This window comes from Typha angustifolia, chromosome 8 (assembly GCF_048772165.1).
Source record: "Typha angustifolia cultivar Huaian chromosome 8, ASM4877216v1, whole genome shotgun sequence".
Classification (NCBI taxonomy): Eukaryota; Viridiplantae; Streptophyta; class Magnoliopsida; order Poales; family Typhaceae; genus Typha; species Typha angustifolia.
Window position 1 is genome coordinate 10,734,954 of NC_133246.1, and position 21,877 is coordinate 10,756,830.

Sequence of the window (21,877 nt, forward strand, 5' to 3'; positions counted from 1 at the left end):
CGACCACTATTGCACGAGGAGAAACATTCGCCTACTTGAAGATCTTTGAATTTTCTAGACATCCAACCCCAAAGAATGGAGAAAGCAGAAGAGAACTCAATTTGAGTAATGGTGGGGTTAATAATAGAGAGCTAATCATTAAGCTTGATAGTGTTCACCCCCTACCATGAATGTAACAACCTAGCACTAAAAAAAATCATGCACATGGCGTGTTCTCGTGCCTATGTAAGCAGCAAGCATGTAGGAATGCCACGCACCATCACCGTCGTTATAGCAGCCAAGTGGTCGTGAGGGCCCTTTGACGTCATAGCCACCGCACTCCCTCACCATCTTTCTATCTCTTTATCTCACTCTCCTCTCTCAAGCTCTCTTTTTCTCTCTCGCTCTTGCCGACACCGACCTGCTGCCACTAAAGTTACCTTCCTCCTTCTCAATCTTCTTCTCTTGCCTCTCTCTCTTGCCTCTTTCCTTTGGGTTTGGGTTCGTCGAAACGGAGTCGTCGACGGGAGGCCGGCCGGTGGCTAGCTAATAATGACCCCCTCCCCGCAGACCCATATTAATAAACACAAGATAAAATTAAAAATTAATATTGCAGTAAACATGCAATAATTTTATTTCCTTGCGAAAAGATATTAAGATATTATAATTATTTTATACATAGGATAGGTAAATTATAACTGATAAATCGAAATAACGAGAGGGTGCAAAAAGGAAGATCACATTAGTTTTTTTTTTCTCTTTTGTCCACATCGCGTAAAATATATATTTAACCCTTATCTTTTTCTCTTGCAATTTCTTCTCCGTCTCATTAAATGGGTAGATAAGAGAGAGAGAGAGAGAGAGAGAGAGAGAGAGAGAGAGATCAAACATTATGTCCACTGTCATCCACCGCATCCCTCTCCAACGGCCACCCGCCCCAACACACCTCTCTGCTCGTTCCAACCCCACCAAATTCTTTCGCTCCTCCATTTCACCTCCCAAGGTTAGCCTCCAACTCTCATCTCAGAACGCCCTTATCTCCTTTTCTCTCATTCACCTCTCTCCTTCTCTTCTCCTCCTCCTCCTCAGATGGAGGCGTCAAGCTCAAGTTCCGAGGCAACGCAGCAAGAACTCATCGATGGAGGCAAGAAAATTTTCGTCGCCGGATCCACCGGTAGAACTGGTAAACGAATCGTTGAGAAGTTGCTCTCCAGAGGCTTTGGAGTCAGAGCGGGCGCCGTCGACTTGGATAAGGCGCGGAGTAGCCTTCGTCGGGACCCAAATGTGGAGTTTGTGAGTTGGAATTCTGTATTCTTGGAGCTTGGAAGATTTTGATTTTCTGCTCTTTGTTGTAGATTTCATGGTGTGCTTTGGTTTTCGATTCTTGGTGGGTGGGATTGGCAGGTCAGGGCCGACGTCACGGAGGGCCCCGACAAATTGGTGGAGGCGATCGGCGATGCCGATGCGGTGGTTTGCGCGACAGGATTCAGGCGATCATGGGATCTTTTTGCTCCATGGAAGGTTGGTTCAGAGAAATTATCTAATACTGGATGGGTAGATGGTTTTAGCCACGTTGTAGTGCAAAACTGATCAGTGTGACTTTGGAATTTAGTAGGAAGATTTCACCTAGAGAAATTTGGAGTGTGTCGTACGAATTGCATATTTACTGGAAACTACACTAAAATGCTTCAGCTTTTAATAGATAACAGTGGTGTTTTTATTTTATATTATAATAAAAGGATTTCCTAAATGAATGGGATATGTTTGGCTGCCGTCAGTCCAATGGTCAAGGACTCCTACAAACATAAATTGGAAAGAAATCTGATAAATGTGGTATTCTTTTGATAGATATTGTTCACTATAGTTGTGTCCCAATTAAAAGTTCTGTTGGGATTCTAATCCAGGAATACTCACACAATGTGGGCCTCTTTAATTATTTGCGCACAATTTTGTTGACTACCTAATACGAAGACAAAACTAAGTAGGTTATACCTGAAAACATTACTTTTCTGTGTTTGTAGAATCTCCAGAAGGGAACTTGTTGTTGCTGTTCTTTATTTAGATACATATCGGATAAGATTAAACCGCTTCAAATTATATTATTTTTTATTTATATTTTATAAAATAAGATAACTTTTGGCAGGAGTGTTTAAACGCAAGTGGATGGCATTCGAATGCCTAATTTCGCGTTCGCATATCTAGAGTCCTATTTTGGGGCGTTCGAATGTGATCGGGGTGCATTCGAAAGCATGACGGATAAGTTGAGTCGTAATAGGATTTGTTTAGGGTTTTTGGATGATTGACTAGTCTCTAAATATGTGAAAAAGCAATCTCTTTGGATTATTGATTATTAAAACTTGTTTTTTTATCTAGGCTTGAGCTAACTTCTCTCTCTTCCTTTCTCCCCCTAGGAATCCAATCTGAGTTCTTGTCTACGGCTGAGGTTAATCTTCCGTTACTTTCCGAAAGCTCCTTTCTCCCACCTCATCTAGTTTAAAGCACTAATCCATCCACCATGCCTATAATTATATCTCATAACCCCAACCACATATTCCACATCTATTTGCTACCTCCTAATCTTTGGTTATTGTTTTCTACATATCTTTCGATCTACTCACCTGATCGATGAGATTCCGATTGCGTTGGATTTCTACCTCACAGAGGAACAACATATTCGAATCTCAAATTGTTCCAACGATTCAATCTATCCTAGGTACGTTTGCAAATTTCTTGCCGAGTTTTGTCTAGATTATCAAATCGGATAGAAAAACATTTTTACTAAAAACAACCATAACAAGTTGGTATTAGAGCCAGGTTTTCTTCACGCATCTGCAATGACATCAACCACTAGATCCATGGCAGCTCGAAGAAGAGAAAAAGAAGTGGAGACATCCAAGCACACGGAAGAGAGAAACTCTACACCTCCATGCACAGACACCCAAAGGCAAGAGGACCAAGCACACGCAATGCTACCTCCTCTTTCCTCCTTCACAGATCCAAACATGGAGATACTATCAAAATCTATTGAAGCATTGGGACAGATCTTCTCCACTATCCTTGTCCAAACCATTGGAACCTTAAGTCAAATTATTACGCAACAAAATGCCAGGTTGTTGCAAGCGATCCTAGAAGGGCCAAGTTGAGGACCAGAGGTATCCAGATCTTTCACCTTTGAACCCCCTATAATGGATCCACCAATTGACCAAAGACCACGAAGAGAGACCACACTCGAATTAAGGAAAGATGAGCCTCATCGACAAGTGCAGTTCGTTGACGAAGAACATGATGATCCCTGAATTGAGAGGGAAGAAAAAGAAGATAACGCCATAGCTGCAGCAAGAGGACACCATAGAGAGAGAGAATGACCCATGGAGCATTCTCCCTCGGTTAGGATTGGAGCTTACTTCAATCTAACCCATGATACTAGTATCCGCGGGCGAATGGTGCGGTTGGAATTCCCTAAATTTAAAGAAGGTGATCCGTTGGATTGGCTTTACCGCGTCGAGTAATTTTTCGACTTCCATTGCACTGAAGAAGATCAAAAGGTGCTCCTTGCATCTTTTCATTTGGATGCTGCTGCATTGCATGGTATCACTTGACGACGATGTATAAAGGAATAGCAACTTGGGCAGAGTTCTACCGTTTGATCTATAAATGGTTTGGATCGTCGGCATATAAGGATTTTGATGCTTTATTGACAAAGACGGTCTAGAAGACAATGATGCGGGCATAACAAGAAAAATTTGAGTGGGTGTCTAATCGTTGTGTACCACCTTGGACGGACCAGCAACATAAAGCCACCTTTATTGCTAGATTGAGGAAAAAAATTCAAGCCAATGTGCACTTTGCAATCCCTGAACCTAGGGCAAGCAATGGAGGATGCCTTACTCATAAAGGATAAGCATCGAGCACTTAGAGGGCACTTGAGACAATCATGGAGTAGCAAGCTACAACCAATGCCGACACATGCACTTGATGGACCTGTACAGTGATGCTGATTGATGGAGAAATCGAGGAGTAGCCAAAGGGATTACCACCAGAGCGTGAAGAAGGATGTTCTAGTATAATAGCTTGGACGGACCACTGACAATGTGATGTGGGAGATGAAGGATGACTTGATGGACCATTTTTCTCACTTTACACCTTAAAGACAAGATGAGGGAAGCGTGGTGGGTTACTGCGGTTCTTTATTTAGATACATATTAGCAAGATTAAATCGCTCCAAATTGTATCATTTTTTGTTCATATTTTAGGAAAATAAGATAACTTCTAGCAGATGCATTCGAACGCGGAGTTCGAATGCCTGATTTTGCATTCGCACATCTAGAGCCCTATTTTGGGGCATTTGAATGCGATCGGGGTGCATTTGAACGCGTGACAGATAAGTTAAGTCGTAATAGGATTTGTTTAGAGTTTTTAGATGATTGATTAGCCTCCAAATATGAGGAAAAGCAGTCTCTTTGGATTATTGATTATTGAAACTTTTTTTTTTTTTTTGCATCTAGGCTTAAGCCAATTTCTCCCTCATCCTTTCTCTCCCTCGGAATCCAACCCGAGTTTCCGTTTACGGCTGAGGTTAATCCTCTGTCGCTTCTCCCTCCTCTCTCTACTAACCAGCCATACCTAAAAGCTCCCTTCTATCACCTCATCTAGTTCAAAATACTAATCCATTCACCATACCCATAATCATATCTCATAACCTAACCCACATATTCCACGTTCATCCCGCTACCTCCTGATCTTCAGTCATTGTTTTCTACATAACTTTCAATCTACTCACCCAACTGACGAGATTCCGGTTGCGTTGGATTCCTAACTCACAGAGAACAACATATTCAAGTCTCAGAATATTCCAACAGTTGAATTGATCCCAGTTACCTTCGTAAGTTCTGTGCTGAGTTCTATCCAGATTATTATATCGGATAGAAAATTATCTTTACCAAAAGCGACCATAACAAAACTTACTTTTACTAAGCTTACTATACTCTATCTCTATGAATTCAATGATTGTGTAACCAGGTAATATGATTTCTGTTCTGTTTCCTCTTCTAAATATCCTGCCCTATTGCATTGTGAGACTAATATCTTTCATAGTAGAACCTTGTCCTAGGTAATTGTTCATCATCATCATCATATGGCAATACTTTCTTGGAACTTATCAGAACCTTTTATTAAATATTACTTCTTTTACTTGAAACTCGTCAATGGATTTTGTTGAAATGTTGTATTGTGATCTGTCAGCAATTTTGGCTTTTGTACTTGCAATATTTTGTCAAGTTCTTTTTTCAGTCTTTGCATCTCTATAGACACCACCTTCTCATAAATATGATTAATAACCAGCTGGACAAATATAATTTTATAGGTGGACAACTTTGGCACAGTAAACCTTGTGGAAGCATGTCGCAAAGCTGGGGTGAAGAGATTCATACTTGTCAGTTCAATCTTAGTTAATGGAGCTGCAATGGGTCAAATCCTGAATCCAGCTTACATTATTCTCAATGTATTAGGATTGACTTTAATCGCAAAGCTGCAGGCTGAACAATATATTAGGAAGTCTGGCATAAATTATACCATTATAAGGCCTGGAGGGTTAAGAGATGAACCCTCAGCTGGAAATATAGTCATGGAACCAGAGGTATCTTCAAGCGTTCTTGACCTTCTCACTGTCTGCTGTATCCTCTTAAATGCCCTAAATTCGTCGGTCTTTTACATACTCTTTCTGTGTTCTTATCAACATTGGATTGCAGGATACACTTTATGAAGGTTCAATATCTAGGGATCAGGTAGCAGATGTTGCTGTTGAAGCATTGTTGTGCCCAGATTCTTTCTACAAAATTGTTGAGATTGTTTCTCGAGGTGAAGCTCCAAACCGTTCACTGAAGGATCTGTTTGGTGCTATTAAGCAAAGCTAATTTTTCCCTTGTCAAGCTTTGAATGGTATGACCTTTATTGTTCTATTTATTGTTCCTCATAATATGCTACTCTTAATTCTTGTTACATTTTCCTCCAGTCTTATGTTGAAGAAATAGTATTTATATTGAGCATGTATAATCTCTTTCTTGAGAGTTCTTGTATGAATTTATTTACTATTTAACTGTTGTATGCTTCTAAGTTATCATGTAAAGGGTAAATATGATAATTCTTGTTCATGGCTGGCTGACACTGTCATGTATCTTCTTTCACTGCTTTTGATACGAATAGGTAATGCATGCCAATCTGTAACATCAATATCCATAAGCAGAGAAAATAATGATTATTACTGAGTCATGACTTGTGCTGAAAGTGCATGCATTCAGGGACATGATTAAGCACATAGTCCTGATATCTCTCTTGGCCCACAAAGTTTAAAAGTTTGATAATTGATAATGAAATTTGAAATAACAATGCAATGGCCTCTATTAAGTTGGCGATATATGTTTTAGTGTAATTGGTATTAAGCCATGTTAAGAGGCCTTTGAGAAATTTGAAACCCATGCCTATGTGTTGTCAAGAGTTCTTTTAGTTTATGAGTTACTTAAAACCTAAAGATAACACATGTTTCTTAGCATAGAACAGTAACAAACTAGCAACCAAAAGAAAAGAAGGAAAAGAATAGGGAAAACATAATAGTAATCCAAGACTTTACATGAAGGCTCTAAGAGCAAAAGATCAAGCTTTCACACAATCAGAAGGAAAATTACTAGTGGAACTCTCACTCTGAACTTTAGTTTCATTTATCCTTTGACAAGGAAGGATAAGTGTAAGCAGACTGTTTGTTAGTATCTAGAACCTAATGATCATGCAACAATTTTGCAAACAAGTAACTGGTCTTCCTCATAAAGTAGGTTATTGAGCCTTAGCCCAAGACCTATCGAGATGTTGAAGAATATTGGATTATTGAAATTTTGGTACCTACATACAGGGATCCACAATCATCTAGATTTTAGGTAGTCCACTAAAAGCTAATAGTGATTGAGTGGATGAAGAATAAGATTGATCCTTCATACCTGTGTCTAAAGTTTTAGTCAAGATCTCTGTACTTGCTATCTTGTTGAGGCCCTAGCTGCTCTTCATCAACTATCCTATGATCTCTCTTTTCCATAGTCCAAATTAGCATGCTTGTTCTTCATTCTTGCACTCTTCCTATTTCTTGATTATCTTTAAATTTTATTAATTAATGTCCTAATCATGTATAATTAGCTTGGACCGTCAATATTATCTGTTTAGTAGAAGATGATTAGTTAAGTTTGCAGATTGATTTATTTGTTTAGATAGTCGCAACTCATCGCATCACATCTTAAGCATATGGATAAATAAGTCTGCTTAAGTCAAAGTGTTCCTACCAGTAAACAATTGCATGAGGTCATAAGGGGAATATCATTCACCGAGTACTTGGCAATAAAAAACACTAACCAGGAACAGTGTGTTAACTCCTGCTGTTAGCAAATAGCAACTCAAACAAAATTTTACATTTATCCTGATTATGCAAGGAACTGTAAAGAAAAAAAACAGTCTCAAAATCCACTGGAAGAAAACTTCGATCCAATGTTGTGAATAAGTAACTTAGATGAGGTTGTTACAACATAAACCAAGTCTTTAGATCAACTCTGCAAACGAAGGGAATCTTGAATAGGAAAACAGTCCTAAATCTACATTAGAAGATGTGTATTGCGACATATTCATAATAAAAAGCTGAGATGAACATATTGCAGCATAAACGAGGTATTGATGTCAATCTTCTTAGACAAGGAACTTTTAGGTACAAAGAGATTAACGTATTTTCTTCACAAGATTCAAGATCCAATAATGTGAATTAAGAGCTGAGATGAGGATATTAGTAAACAGGACAAGTATTTATAACACAAGTTTATACAAGGAACTTTGCGAGGAGAATAGTGTTAATCCTAATTTTAGAAGATATATGATACATGAATGATAATAATTAACAGCTATGACAATGTTTTAGACTTGTAGGGTGAACTAAGTTTCTAAATGAATTCTGCTTAACACTGGCGATTTAGAGAATGAAAGCTCAAATGTTACTTGACAAGATATGATTTGATGGTGTGAATAAACTCATAGTATTATAATGCTAAAATGTGAATCAAATCTTTATATTAGTCCTTATATGAGGACATTTAAATTAAAAAACAATAGTCTGAAAGCTCATTTGAGAAGATATATCATTCAAAAAATATGAATCGAAAATGGAGACCAGCATCTCATACCATAAACTCATAGCATTTAATCTGTGATTCTAGAGTATAAAAACCAAAGAAATATTTCAGATGAGACAGTTAGTAATTGGTCTTTTGAGTGTCTTTATTGAGACACGTCTGGTTAGGTTTAAGTTTGTTTTGGCTACTTTTCTATTTTCGTCCTTTAATTGGCCTATTTTTATTTCTTAACTTTGGTATTTTGATCTTTTTTGGGATTAGTTTGAGGCCTTTTAACAATAACTTAGTATTTGGTGATATTTTATTGGTATCTATATGGGTAAGGTCTCTTTGGACCTAATCTAACTAGGAATTTCAAGTTTCTTATCTGCTTATTAAAAAGTGGGCTGGAGGTCTTTTGTAATAATGACTGCAGTTATGTTTTAAATTAAAATAAGGAAAAGAGATGTTCTCTCTCTTCTTCCTTTCTGTTAACTGTAGATTGGTGTGATGCCAAATTGTGTGGGTTGAAGTCCTACCAGAGTGATTCCGTATTATCTTTTGTACCTTTTATCTTCTCTTTTATTCACCTGTTCTTTCATCCCTGTTCCTTCTTTTACCAATTTTCTTTTTTTTTCTTATTTTCTTCTTTCACTGCATCGAAACCATAAAAAAGATAATAGTATCTTATCAGATAGTACTGTAGGAATCTATACAAACATTTTATTTAATCAAATTTCAGATCAGATAGCTTTTCTCCCTGTGTTGTTTTCTTGTTTTTTTCTATTGGAATCTATATATTTGCTCAATTAGGACTATTCTACCTTGATTCCTTCTCTCTCTCTATATCCGGCCTACATCAGTTTTGTATCAGAGCTGTTCGTCCTGCATCATGTTACTCATGTGAGGGACTTCCATGAGTTGATAAATGATATGGTCCTATAATGTGAAGAAAGGAGTGAGATGAGGATCTATACAAACATTTTCTTTTTTTTTCTTGTTTGTATAGATCCCTGTTCCTTCTTTTACCGATTTTCTTTCTTTTCTTATTTTCTTCTTTCACTGTATCGAAACCATAAAAAAGATAATAGTATCTTATCAGATAGTACTGTAGGAATCTATACAAACATTTTATTCAATCAAATTTCAGATCAGATAGCTTTTCTCCCTGTGTTGTTTTCTTGTTTTTCTATTGGAATCTATATATTTGCTCAATTAGGACTTTTCTACCTTGAATCCTTCTCTCTCTCTATATCTGGCCTACATCAGTTTTGTATCAGAGCTGTTCATCCTGCATCATGTTACTCATGTGTGGGACTTCCATGAGTTGATAAATGATAGGGTCCAATAATGTGAAGAAAGGAGTGAGATGAGGATGGTATGACATGAATAATTCAGATGAGATATTAAAATATAAAATACATTATTAACATAAGTCCTGGTTATGGAACGAATTCCAGACAAGGTAAACAATTCCAATCTGACATGACAAGAGATATGATCTGCTAATTTGTATAAAGAACTGGCAAGAGGTTAAGCTACAATAGAAACCAGATCTTACATCAATCACATTTACTCAAGCAAGTCAGTGAAGAAAAACTATATCAAATCTCATAACATGACAACAGATATGATGCAATAATGTGAATAAAGAGCAGAAGACGACATTGCAACATAAACCAAACCTTTGCATCAGCCCAAGTTTATGCTAGGGAATGTCAAGAGGAAAACAATCTCAAATGTCACTAAAAGATGTGCACAAGACAGAATAACATGAACATGTAGCAATGTAGATGTTGTACACAAGAAACTTGATACATGGATAGCAGTCTGACCTCTTATTTAAACACAAGATATGATCCAATATTTTCACCAAAGGATCAAGTTGAGGACGGATCGTCAAGAAAAGACCCTTGAATTGGCTCTATTGTGACTTCCTCATAGCAGATGATGGTGTGACTGTGTATATGACCTTATATGCTTGTTTATGAACCTTTTGCATACAATGATCTTAGCTGCTTGTTTATGAGGTCGCTATCTTGGAGAGCTAGTTGGAGCTCCACATCATTAGACCACCATTGTTGCAATTGATGAGCTTCAAGAATCCTCGTTGGGCCTTTACCCACCTTAAACAACTTTGCCTTTGCCGGAGTCGGATCAGTAACAACCCCTGTGCGAGTATAATGGCAGGAGAGATAATCTCTCTCATTCACATATAAGTTTGGTACCCATCTCTTAGGGTTACCATTTGAAGTAGTAAATCTCCTAAAGGCAGAGCCAGCCGTTTCCCTTATAGTCTTTACAGTCCTAGCAAGTGAAACCGAGGGAGGATTAAACACATGGCAATCAACATATATTCCTTCTCCAGCCAATGCTTTGCCTACTTGGAGAGCAAAGGCTGCTCCCAAGGAGTGCCCAGCTATGCTCACATTGTCTTTGCCGCATTTCGCAACCATTGTCTTCAGTGCCTGTAGAGCTCCATGGAACCTGACTGAAGTCTTCAAACTTTCATATGCCAGAATTCGAAGATCATCCTCTATATCTCTTCGAAAAGTTGGCCTTCTCAGTATTGTTCCCCTGAGTGCTAGGACAGCTTTTGGAGCGCCACAAGGTCTCATTACTACAAAATTAGATAGGGCTGCCGAGCGGTCCCATTCAAGAATTGCACCGTATATGGAGCCATCCCTTTCATCGATGAGAATTTCTGCAAGCTTATACTTGAAGGGCTTCCACCACCTTGGAGCAATACTATCATTTCCAGTCCTCTTTGCCTGCCTATCGAGTTCTAGCAAATATGCTACCTGAATGAAGCATGCCATTACCATCCTCTTGTAATTTGGATCACTCCTGAAAACCAGATTTCTTTTATTTTAGGTGTTGCAATGATAGTTGAGATATCTAGGAGGTACATCTGAAAGATTGTAGCAACTAAGTAGATTAATAAGTTTCATTGTGTTTTTTATGTTTGGATGGAGAGAGTGGCTGAAGAAAGAGAAAATAAAGGGGAGATAAAATAGACAAAATGTTCTACAGGAGATTTCTATATATATATATATATATATTGGTTCTCATCTTGTTTGAATGTATTGTAAATAACACGGGACTAACATTTGTTATATTTCTGCGTGGTTTGAGAGAAGAAGAGAAACCAAGTGAAGCTACCATCATGACTTTCATATAGTAATTCATGTCTCCATACTCTCTTTAGGTGCTTGTTTATATGCTCTTAATTTTAGTCATATATTAGAGAGATTATATAACTTGAGCACCAGATGCATTTTTCTTTGCTTTCCCCTTCCCCATTTTGAGGGAAAGAAAATGGAGCAATTTGAGAGCTGTCTCAAGTTCTGTCACCAAAAGATCAATTCCAAAAGGAAGAGAACTGTTTTTTCTTTTAAAAAAAATTAAATTCTAATCTAGCTCTCTTTTCTTCACTCCGATTGTCTTCATCCAAATTGGTTGAGTTTTTGAATGATCCAATACTCGAGTTGAAAGAAAGGTTTCCTTCTAGATATTGTTCAAGGAGGCATAAATTTCAAGATGCATCTGATGGATTTTAACTAGCGATGATTCCCTATTCATGAAATTCAAACTGATCAATAGTCTTTCTTTGCATTGCATTTCTTCCATGGGGATTAATGTGCATTGCGAGAGCAAAATCCAAATTTCTTCTTGTTCATTCCATTATGATCAAACAAACATTTGTAAATTATACAGAATTCCTCTTGACCCAAATGGTAGGAAATTGTACAAAATTGAAGAGTGAACCAACCAAACATTTGTAAACCTTACTTCATCCAATCCATGAATTATAGTATTGAAAGAAATGTTAAGACAAACCAGTCGAAGAAGAGACTTACCAACTGGAGCTGATGAGATCTCTCCAGTTGGGCAAGGCGAGATCGCGAGGGCCGTAAGCTTTGAAATCATGGGGATGTCCCTCCATCTCCGCGGCCGCCTCTCAATCTTTCTCAGTCTTCTCCACCTTCCTTCTCTTCGACAGACAGCAAATATTATTATTCTCGGTGCCTTCGTTTAATTCTCCTGCACCCCTCTACCTATTATTCTTGCATGCTGGCTATGGAGAGATAAAGAGGAGGAGGTCACGTAATGAGAGACGTAGAGGAAGCAGTCAGCTCCTATTATATTATGCCTACTGCCCATAGAGTCTTCACTGCTTTAACTATTCATAAATCACAAACCTCTAATTCCAACGGTCAACTCCTATTAAGCCTTGTGTAGATAGTAATGCCCCCCCTCCCCCAAAGACAGCTAGGCTGACATTGGGTCACTACAAAAGACCATAATATCACACACAAAAAATGAAGAATTCCATGCATCTCTTATGTCTAAATACAATATCTAGCTTAAAAACCATTTTTTTTCCCCTTTTATCGATAGTGCATTAAAAGAAGACCTGCAATGGAGTATTATTTGACCTGCACTTTGAATAAGTTTAATTCCAAAGCAGATTATCTGAGGTTTGCTTAGAAGAAGCACAACTAGCATAACCCACAATAAATACTTGATGCAGAAATTGACACATCCTACACATAACTAAGTTTCAAGCTCTCATAAAGCCAAGAAAAATACTGAGTTTGATTTCTAAATACAAGATTTAGGTATGCTTGTATTCCTAGATATAGTGACCTCTAAATGGGAGGGGCACAAGAGAACAATAGATTAAGACTCCCACTACTTAGACCTGACAGAAGACGACGGCAAACAACCTACGGTAGAAGGGAGCTTGTACACTCCCATGCATTTTATTACACATCGTTTCACTCTAGTCTATACCATGGATAATCCTTTTGGCTTTGTTTAATTTGACGTTAAGTTATGAATTTGATTAGTTGATTTTATTTTTTAGTTTTAGTTTTTTTTAGAGTGAATTTAGTTTGATATAAAAAAGATAAAAAGATGTTTAATTACTGAACCAAATTAGAAATCGAGGATCCCACAAACAAAAAGCAAACAAGACCTTTACTTCTATACAACAACTAATATACAATTAAAAGTGGAAAAAATGACACTATTATTGTATCCTCGACAACGGCCGTAGAAATTTCCAGTAGAAGTTTACTTTTAAGAGAGTAAAAACTTATGGGGTTCTAATTAAAGAATAAATTGCTCCAGTGTAGGGAATGATAACAACTACTAGGGTACTAGTTATAAGACGGGAAGTATACAAGTTTCTGACCTTTTAAATTTTATTTACCGAAATAGACTACATCTCTAGTTTAATACCAACAAAAGTTTACTTTACTGTAGCTACTAGTAAAATGCTAATAAATTCAATGTTTTACTTTTATGAGTCCAGGGTCTTATCTTGTAAATAAAACAACAAAATTATCAATATTTTTATTAAAAAGAAAATGCTGAAAAGTTCAGTGATTTACTAAGGTAAGAGAATTCTATTTTTTTATATAAAATATAGAACAGTTAAGTATCTTATTGTTAAAAATACTAAACAATTCAACATCTTATGTGAGGTAGAACTACTCAGTTTTGAAAGTCATAACTTTGCAACCAATAGTTTATTTTAGATATATGATGTACCATGAAAGAGAAATGAATATAATGATGTTATGAACTAGATCTGGACTGATTTGAATCTAAAAAAATTACAAAAAATTATGTCTGGTAGGGTTTTAATGGCTCTAGTTTTATGTGAATTGAAGGTCTAAATAAAAAGTTATAAATAAAATAGTGGAGGAATGTCGAAACGGGGCAGAATTGTGATTATCTGACGTTGCGGCGATCGTCGGAGAGTGGTGGACAACTGCATAGTAGGGTGGCTCGTGGTGGAGGAAGATGGCTAGGGTTTGGAAGCTTGGAAGATTTTACGACTATGATCTACTCCTATAAAAATAAGGACAATTTAACGGCCAAAAGAAAAGGTAAAGGCAATAAAAAATAATTGGCTAAAATCAAGATTAATTCTTCCTCTTAATCAACACATACCCACTCCTATAAAGTAAAATCATAACGAATCGAATCCGCATACGAACTATCCACTTTAATTGAAAATTAAAGCAATAAGATATAGCTAATTAACTAACTCAATTTAACTCGATTGACTTAATCCATGTGGTCGGATCGTATCAAATAATTTTAATTAAAACTAAATATGATTAATGAGAAATATATAGGTAAAAATATAAAGAAATTTAGAGAGTTGTAATTTTGTACTCAATTATCCATTTTGATCATAAAATATGTCATTATGAAGATATGGAAAAGATCTATATGTTACAATGTCATAGTAATTCTCTATAACAAACTATGCTCCGAATCACAAAAAAGGACGATAACTCTTTCAAATTTTGATTTTAATTTAATTTTTTATTAATAAAATACTAAACTATTCAGCATTTCAAAGTATGACACTGAATAGTTCAGCGTCTTCTAAAAATAACTTTTCGACATTTGCATTTAAAAGTAACATGTCGATAAGTTCAACGTTTGCTAATAGTTACAATAAAACAAATTCATTTTGATATTAAGGTCGGGGTGTCATCCATTTCGATAAATAAATTATAGGAGAAGGCTGGTTTGGTCAAAAATACAAAAGTATAAATACTTACACTATAACGCCTCTGCCTAACCGCATGCATGCCCACACACCCACACAATATGATAATTAGGCCTGTCACACAAAGCCACACATGTACTCAAGATAATCTAAATTAAAAATTAATTATACTACAATCTAAGTATACATATTAATATATGAAAATATAAATCTACAATAATCATACTAAACTACTATATAATCTAGCAAGACCCATAGGCCACGAAACTATTGAGATATAACTAATCTATGAATAAAATATAATCCAACTTGTACAATATTTCCTATTATACAAATCAAAGTCTAATATACTACCACCGTGTACGTTCAATACCTAATACCTGATCTCATAATCTAGTAAGAAAGCCCAGAGCATATCTTACTAATCGTTAATAGTCTCTCAACCATAATCATATCCAGCCAACCGTTAAGATATCAATATCATCTAGTTTAGAATACCCAACTAACTGATAAAATTACATAAGAATAACTCATCATATATGCCCTAGCGACCGTATGTCTTCAAATGTCTACTACGCATACAAACTACTGATCTCGGATGTAAGACTACAAGATCGTGACTATATATTGATTAATCAACTCCAGGCACTTCTTAACTCTTAGGCTCATTCAAGTATCCTCATGCTTTCTACCAATTATTTTATCCATAAGAACTTTCGCATTTCCTTCTAAATGACAAATCGTGTGCATTTTATATAATACTATAACAAATTATATATATAAAAAATTTAGGTGGTAAGGAAGTCAAGAAAAATATCATGCAATACAATCTTCAATCATAGATCTATCATATGCATACTCATACTAGAGGTCAAGTCAACATAAAATATAGATAATATATTCATCTTTGATCATCTTTATATATATTATCAGCATACTCATATCTAAGATTAATCTAACAAATGCATGATAAAAGTATACTCATCCCATAATTTTATATATATATATATATATATGATCATATAATTATGTTGAAAGTCAAAGCAGAATGCATGACATAAGAGAGCTGTCTAAGGGTAAAAACTATTCACAATTTGATCGAAAGATATAGAACACGCATCTCTCATGTCCTTTAGTCAAGCATCAACTTATTACTAGGATTTGAGTAGGAGGTCAGCTTTTTCTTTTAGGGCTGGGTTGTTACATATACTTTCTAGGACGTAGTTTTTTCTTTCATCTGATGATGCATAATAAAGTACAAAAGTTTCTATCATTTGATAGCCTTGGGATGTTTAGTACGAATGCTATTGAAGTTTTGATCAAAACGGGCATACATAAAATATGATTTATTAGAATGGTTCACCACTAAAATTTATTATTATTTAGTCCAACTCAATTGCCGTGTCATAAGTAAATAGTAAATAATGTACCGATGAACTGTTCCATTATTTATATAGAAAATAAATTGCTAAACACTTCAATGATTTTACTATTTATAAAATACTGAATAGTTTAGTGAATATAAAGTTCTCAACGCTGCTGAACGGATAGAGTATTCATCGTATTATGCGGCAATGATAAAGTATCCTTTTTATCTGATGAATTTGATGGGTAGACCAAAATCCTCACAAAATAATAATAATAAAAAAAAATCTAAGAAACGCCCATTTTGGTGAAAAGAAAAAAACTCAGTGATCTCAGCAAATTTCTAACGCAAATGCTGCAGAGAATTCAATCCCTTCCATCTACATTACTACCTTGGAATTGGTTCATAAGAATGAACAAATAAAAACAATCTAGAGTCTGGATGTCTACACGCGATGTGCTGTATAAAACCAGAGATACATCCCTACATCTCGTATAATAAATGTTTTTATAGTGTGTACAAGAACCAAAGCAAGACAGAATGTATTATAGTACAAGATAGTAATAAGATCCAACGTCATATTCTTGACCAACCCAATAGGAATTCGAGATCAATCCAGAATTAGCATTAGTGGGGCATAAATGTGTCGATTCATATAAAACTCATTAGATGGGATGAACAAGTCATCACTGTGTATTATTCTATTTTCAGACCATTTCATTATTTCAGCCTGTATAATTTGAATGGGTCATATTCAAGTTAACACACATGGATTTGATGTTCCAGAAATTAAGATTTAGAGTTTCAACTCTTTTTAAAGCTTTTTAAGTCTCTTTTCTCAACAAAAAAAAAAAAAATCCTTTTTGTGAATAAATCGGCGAAGTTCTTTATGTGATAACAAAACGGAGTCTTTTTTTTTTAAAGTTTAATTACTATTAAAATCTTTTGACTCTTCAAGAATTGCCATTAAGGTTGATTACCTTTTAATAGAATGTTCCTAGTAAGATTAACATGCTCGAAGTGCTTAGCGTAAAGTATTGATCAACATTTTTGTCTTGCATAAAGGAAGATAGTTTTCCTTGGATGTCTTTTGGTTCATTTTAGGTAACTTTATTTAAAAAAAAAAATCTAAGTTCTACTTCAAATCACAATTAATTAGATCTAACTAACGGTTTAATTTTTTTTGAAAGAGCACAATGATAGTATTTTAAAGAATGTAGCGGGAATTATGATTTTTTTTTTAAATGACAATTATGTAAAACTTCTCAAAACATATGTTTCAAAAGAAAGTGGCAGACAAATAATGGTAAATTTGTTTTTAAAAAAGAAACGTTATATATCCATTCTTGAGAGATGGTTATGGTCTGCTCACAAGATTGCATGCATTCCAGATGTTCACAACTAGAATCCATAATTCACAGTTGACCTAACAAAACCCAAGCTCGATCGAGATGTTACTCTTTAAAGTGGTGGATCTTTGTTCAGAATTGACTGGCTTGTTTAATATTATGTGAAAGATCGATGTTCTTTCAAAGCCCACGCTTGAGAATGTGAAACAGTCCATCATTGTAGGATCACCTATTGATAGTATTGGCAACAATGAGAATAAGATATGCTCATCTAAAGAAGGCAACTCAGTAATCTAACTGTTACATCAAATTATTGAAATATTTGTAATTGATTAAGAGAATCATGCTTTACTGTTTTAAGTTTTTCTTTATATATTCTTATATATACTATTAAACCTATGTTCTCAATATGTGAGAACAAAACCCAATCAATTGTATACTCTCTTTCTTCATGGTATCAGAGTAGTAAACAACCTGTGCCTCTTTTGATTCTTTTTTTGTGCCTCTTCTCCATAACCAATGCTTCTCTTAATGTGGGTGAAACATCCACTTCCAGAAATAACGTGTTTCTCATATGGAGAGATCCACGTGACACTCACATGACCTGTTAGTATAATAATTTTACAAAGTATCTAAGCTAAGTCTAGAAATATCATGATAATCCAAACAAATAATCTAAAGTTACAATTATTGCAGACCTCAACAAGTCTCTAGGAATACAAGTCCATACATAAATTTAAAACATAATAACCCTTGCAGGGGCTAAAGTCCAACTAGGAATAATAAGATAAATAATACTACTAGGAAAATAAATATGCTACTCCTCGATATTCGCGTCCTCCATAATTAGCTCTGACATATCTTCACCAAAATGGCGGTGAGCACAGTGTCCAGCAAGTATAATTCAATAGTAATCTATGAATATTATATTATATGATAAATAAAAATGCATAGCCATAATTATCAACATATCGAGGTTAATGTGTACAATACAATTTTTTATAAACTTTCATCATCATAACTCAATATATCAGAATCCACACAGCAACCGTGTCAATATTGTTATATTTTACATAGCAACATAGTAATGAGGGGGACTAGTCATCTAACGGTATTATTGTTCGTATATGCCTAGCGACATTGCATATGATCGATTATCTATGACCATTAGACTAAGGACCCCAATCGTAGGCCCATCTTCAACATCATCACCGCTATAGTAAATCATCGCATGGAGCATAATCATTACTTGTAGCTGAATCATCGCATACAGTGGGAAAGAACTCACAACTTATTAGACGCCTTGCGTCCTTGGGTACCGCTAAAGGTATAATCCCTACCTCGCAAACATCTTACTAATATCATCTTAGGCTAGTCTCCTAACAGGGCAGTGTAATCACCTGAATGCCCCATCAGCTAATGACCTCAGGTGTAGATTGCTATATAATACTTATGTGCTACACTTTACTCTTAACCCCAGGTTGAGTGGGTGAGAGGCACTGCCTAGTTGGAACTAGACTAAAAATGATACGTGCATGTTGTGCCATAACTTCTATTATTTATTATATCATGATCATCAAGGTAACATGTATCATAATTTAGCATGGAATCTATCATACATAAACGATATATAATAATTAATGCATGTAAGAAATTACTAATGACTGTGTAATTATCATCATAATAATATCATTTTACATAGACTAACATATAATCTAACTCGCCTGAAATATCCTTGGAATCGGTCTCACTCTCCTAAACAGTCGGCTCCTCCTAAATCTCGAAATCCTCATTGCATAGTAATGAGTCTAATAATTTATAAAATAAAATAAAACATAAGAATTATGAACTTATAAAGCTAACTATCTTGTTGCATAAATTAAATTTGATTTTCTAAGTCCAAATATGTGATTTGGTCTTGCTTTTATTCTTCCCTTTTAATATATTATTTTATATTAAAAAAATGATAATTTATGGTAAAATTAGAATTATCCTTATTTGCAAATGTCAAATGAATTAAATAAAGATAATTGAAATGATTATTAAATTCACCTACCTAATTTTAATTATGTATTATCTTAAATTATGTTAATATAATGATTGAGAAAATTTTTAGAAAGGTTACATTTGAAAAAGAAAATAAATACTAATAGTGGCTAGCCTATGGTCCAAAAGCTAAGCTGAAGCCCAGTATTGCATTCATTAAAAGGAAGTGGGCTATGAGCCTATCCACAGCCTACTAGGCCAAAACAAATGGGCTGGCTACAGGTGTGGGTCACGGCCCACGTTGTAGTTCACCTAGAGATTGGCTAGGCTTGGCTTAAGAGCCCAGCCCACCACTGGCTATGGGCGTGGGCTGTGGCCCACCTTATAGCCCATAGAGATCGGGTGGACTGAGCTCACAAGCCTAGTCCACCACTAGCGTTAGGTGTGGGCTACAGCCCACCCCGTAGCCCACATGACCTGGTGGGGGTTTGATCAAACCCCCACTAGCTCAGCCATCCTTAAGAGAAAGAGACCGAGGGAGGGAGATGGAGTTGCTACCGACGATCACCATCATTGGCAGCCAAGATCACCGGCTCCCAAAGTCGACAAGGTTGACTTGGGTTGAGACCGTGATTGAACTATCGGCTGAGGTGGCCGATAGTGAGAAGTAAGGAACTCCATGGTTGGCGGCCATGGAGGTTCCTACTTCGGTGCAAAAAGGGCTCCTAGCTCTCAACCTGAGTACTCACCTCTTCCATACGAAGAGGCGAGTTGATCGGGGTTGGCGAGCGAGGCCACCACCGGCGGTGGTGGCCGCCCATGACTAAGGAACCCGGCGGTGGGAGGTGACATGGCATCGCCTCCCACTGACCTCGTGGGTACCCAATTTGGGTACCCATGGCAAGGGGTTGACGGAGGGAAAATTTTCGGACCAGTGGTTGATTGACTCAAAGTCACCGGCCGATGAATTTCTCCAGCGCAAATAGAAACGAATAAACTACAATTTAACTATGATTTACTGAGCAATATTCAAATTAATCTAAAGGGGAGAAGGAGGCTGACTCAAGGATCGAAGTGAGGGGGTTTTAATTGGCCGCCGGTGCTTCGGTGATCCACTGACCACGGCGAGATCTTCGACGGCTCAGAAAGAGAAAAGAGAGGAAGAGGTGGAAGAGTGAGAGAGAAGGAGACTGCGAAAGAAAAAAGTATGAGGGGGTGTGGATTTATATATATAGAGATGAGGGGGAGAGTGAGGGCGAAGTGGAGTTCGACTGCACTACGGCTCCTCTCCCACCTCTTGCAACTGACTGCAAGAGATGGTGGAGAGATGGGCTAGGTCAGCGCATGTGCCAAGCATGTGCACTGCGGTTAGAATGCATAAATTAAGTTTGATTTTCTAGGTCCAAATAGTTGATTTGGTCTCGTATTTATTCTTTCCTTTTAATATATTATTTTGTATTAAAAAATGGTCATTTATGGTAAAATTAAAATTATCCTTATTTGGAAATGTCAAATGAATTAAATAAAGATAATTGAAATGATTATTAAATTCACCTACCTAATTTTAATTATGTATTATCTTAAAATATGTTAATATAATGATTGAGAAAATTTTTAGAAAGGTAACTATATTTATAAAAGAAAATAAATACTAATAGTGGCTAGCCTATGGTCAAAAAGCTAGGCTGGGCTCAAGGCCTAGCATTACATTCATAAAAAGGAAGTGGGCTGTGAATACTAGGCCAAAATAAATGGGCTAGCTAAAGGTATGGGTCGTAGCCCACCTTGTAGTTCACCTAGAGATTGGCTGGGCTGGGCTCTTAAGCCCAGCCCACACTAGCTATGGGCGTGGGCTATGGCCTACCCCGTAGCCCATAGAGATTGGGTGGACTGGAGCCCAGTCCATTGCTAGCTACAGGTGGCCCACAAAGATTGTGTGGACTGGGCTCAAAACCACTAGCTATGGGCGTAGGCTGTGGCCCACCCGTAGCCCACATGACCTGGTGGCCATCCTTAAGAGAAGGAGACTAAGGGAGGGAGATGGAGTTGCTACCGACAATCACCATTGCTGGCAGCCAAGATCACCGGCTCCCAAAGTCAACAAGGTTGACTTGGGTTGAGACCGCGATTGAACCGTTGGTCGAGGTGGCCGACGGTGAGGAGTAAGGAACTCCATGGGCGACGGCCATGGAGGTTCCTACTTCAGTGCAAAAAGGGCTTGTAGCCCACAACCTGAGTATCCACATCTTCCATGCGAAGAGGTGAGTCGATTGGGGTTGACGAGCGAGGCCACTACCACCGGTGGTGGCCACCCATGACTAAGGAACCCGGCGGTGGGAGGCGACATGGCATTGTAGGGAAACTTTTCGGATCGGTGGTTGATCGAACTAAAGTTGCCGGCCAGTGAATTTCTCCAGCGAAGATAAAAACGAATAAACTACAATTTAACTAAAAGGGAGAAGGAGGTTGACCTGAGGATTGAAGTGAGGGGGTTTTGATTGGTCGTCGACGCTCCGATGATCCATTG

At 36.8% G+C, this 21,877-nt stretch overlaps 2 protein-coding genes across 3 annotated transcripts; one reads left to right on the forward strand and one right to left on the reverse strand.

The window, feature by feature from the left end:
* The first annotated feature begins 821 nt into the window (after positions 1-821).
* On the forward strand, positions 822-10,772 carry LOC140764709 (uncharacterized protein At2g34460, chloroplastic). 2 transcript variants are annotated; one of them, XM_073103421.1, is made up of 6 exons: positions 822-982; positions 1,069-1,272; positions 1,384-1,500; positions 5,342-5,614; positions 5,727-5,916; positions 10,634-10,772. In XM_073103421.1, exons 1-5 carry the CDS (start codon positions 872-874, stop codon positions 5,889-5,891), a joined length of 870 nt encoding a protein of 289 aa, XP_072959522.1. In that variant the 5' UTR covers positions 822-871; the 3' UTR covers positions 5,892-5,916; positions 10,634-10,772. The 2 variants fall into 2 exon arrangements, with proteins under 2 accessions (XP_072959522.1, XP_072959521.1); XM_073103420.1 differs by lacking the exon at positions 10,634-10,772 and having other exon boundaries at positions 5,727-6,023.
* Positions 6,280-12,099, reverse strand: LOC140764708 (GDSL esterase/lipase At4g10955-like). The gene is made up of 2 exons (XM_073103419.1): positions 11,975-12,099; positions 6,280-10,961 (listed from the first exon to the last, which is right to left on the reverse strand). Exons 1-2 carry the CDS (start codon positions 12,058-12,060, stop codon positions 10,100-10,102), a joined length of 948 nt encoding a protein of 315 aa, XP_072959520.1. The 5' UTR covers positions 12,061-12,099; the 3' UTR covers positions 6,280-10,099.
* Between the last annotated feature and the right edge of the window lie 9,778 nt (positions 12,100-21,877).

Excerpts from the sequence above, each read along its gene's own strand:
- LOC140764709 (XM_073103421.1), top strand. The coding sequence starts at position 872 with ATGTCCACTGTCATCCACCGCATCCCTCTCCAACGGCCACCCGCCCCA. Across the intron at positions 1,273-1,383 it reads GGGACCCAAATGTGGAGTTT|GTCAGGGCCGACGTCACGGA; the intron begins GTGAGTTGGAAT and ends TGGGATTGGCAG. Across the intron at positions 1,501-5,341 it reads ATCTTTTTGCTCCATGGAAG|GTGGACAACTTTGGCACAGT; the intron begins GTTGGTTCAGAG and ends ATAATTTTATAG.
- LOC140764708 (XM_073103419.1), bottom strand. The coding sequence starts at position 12,060 with ATGGAGGGACATCCCCATGATTTCAAAGCTTACGGCCCTCGCGATCTC. Across the intron at positions 10,962-11,974 it reads GATCTCATCAGCTCCAGTTG|GAGTGATCCAAATTACAAGA; the intron begins GTAAGTCTCTTC and ends TCTGGTTTTCAG.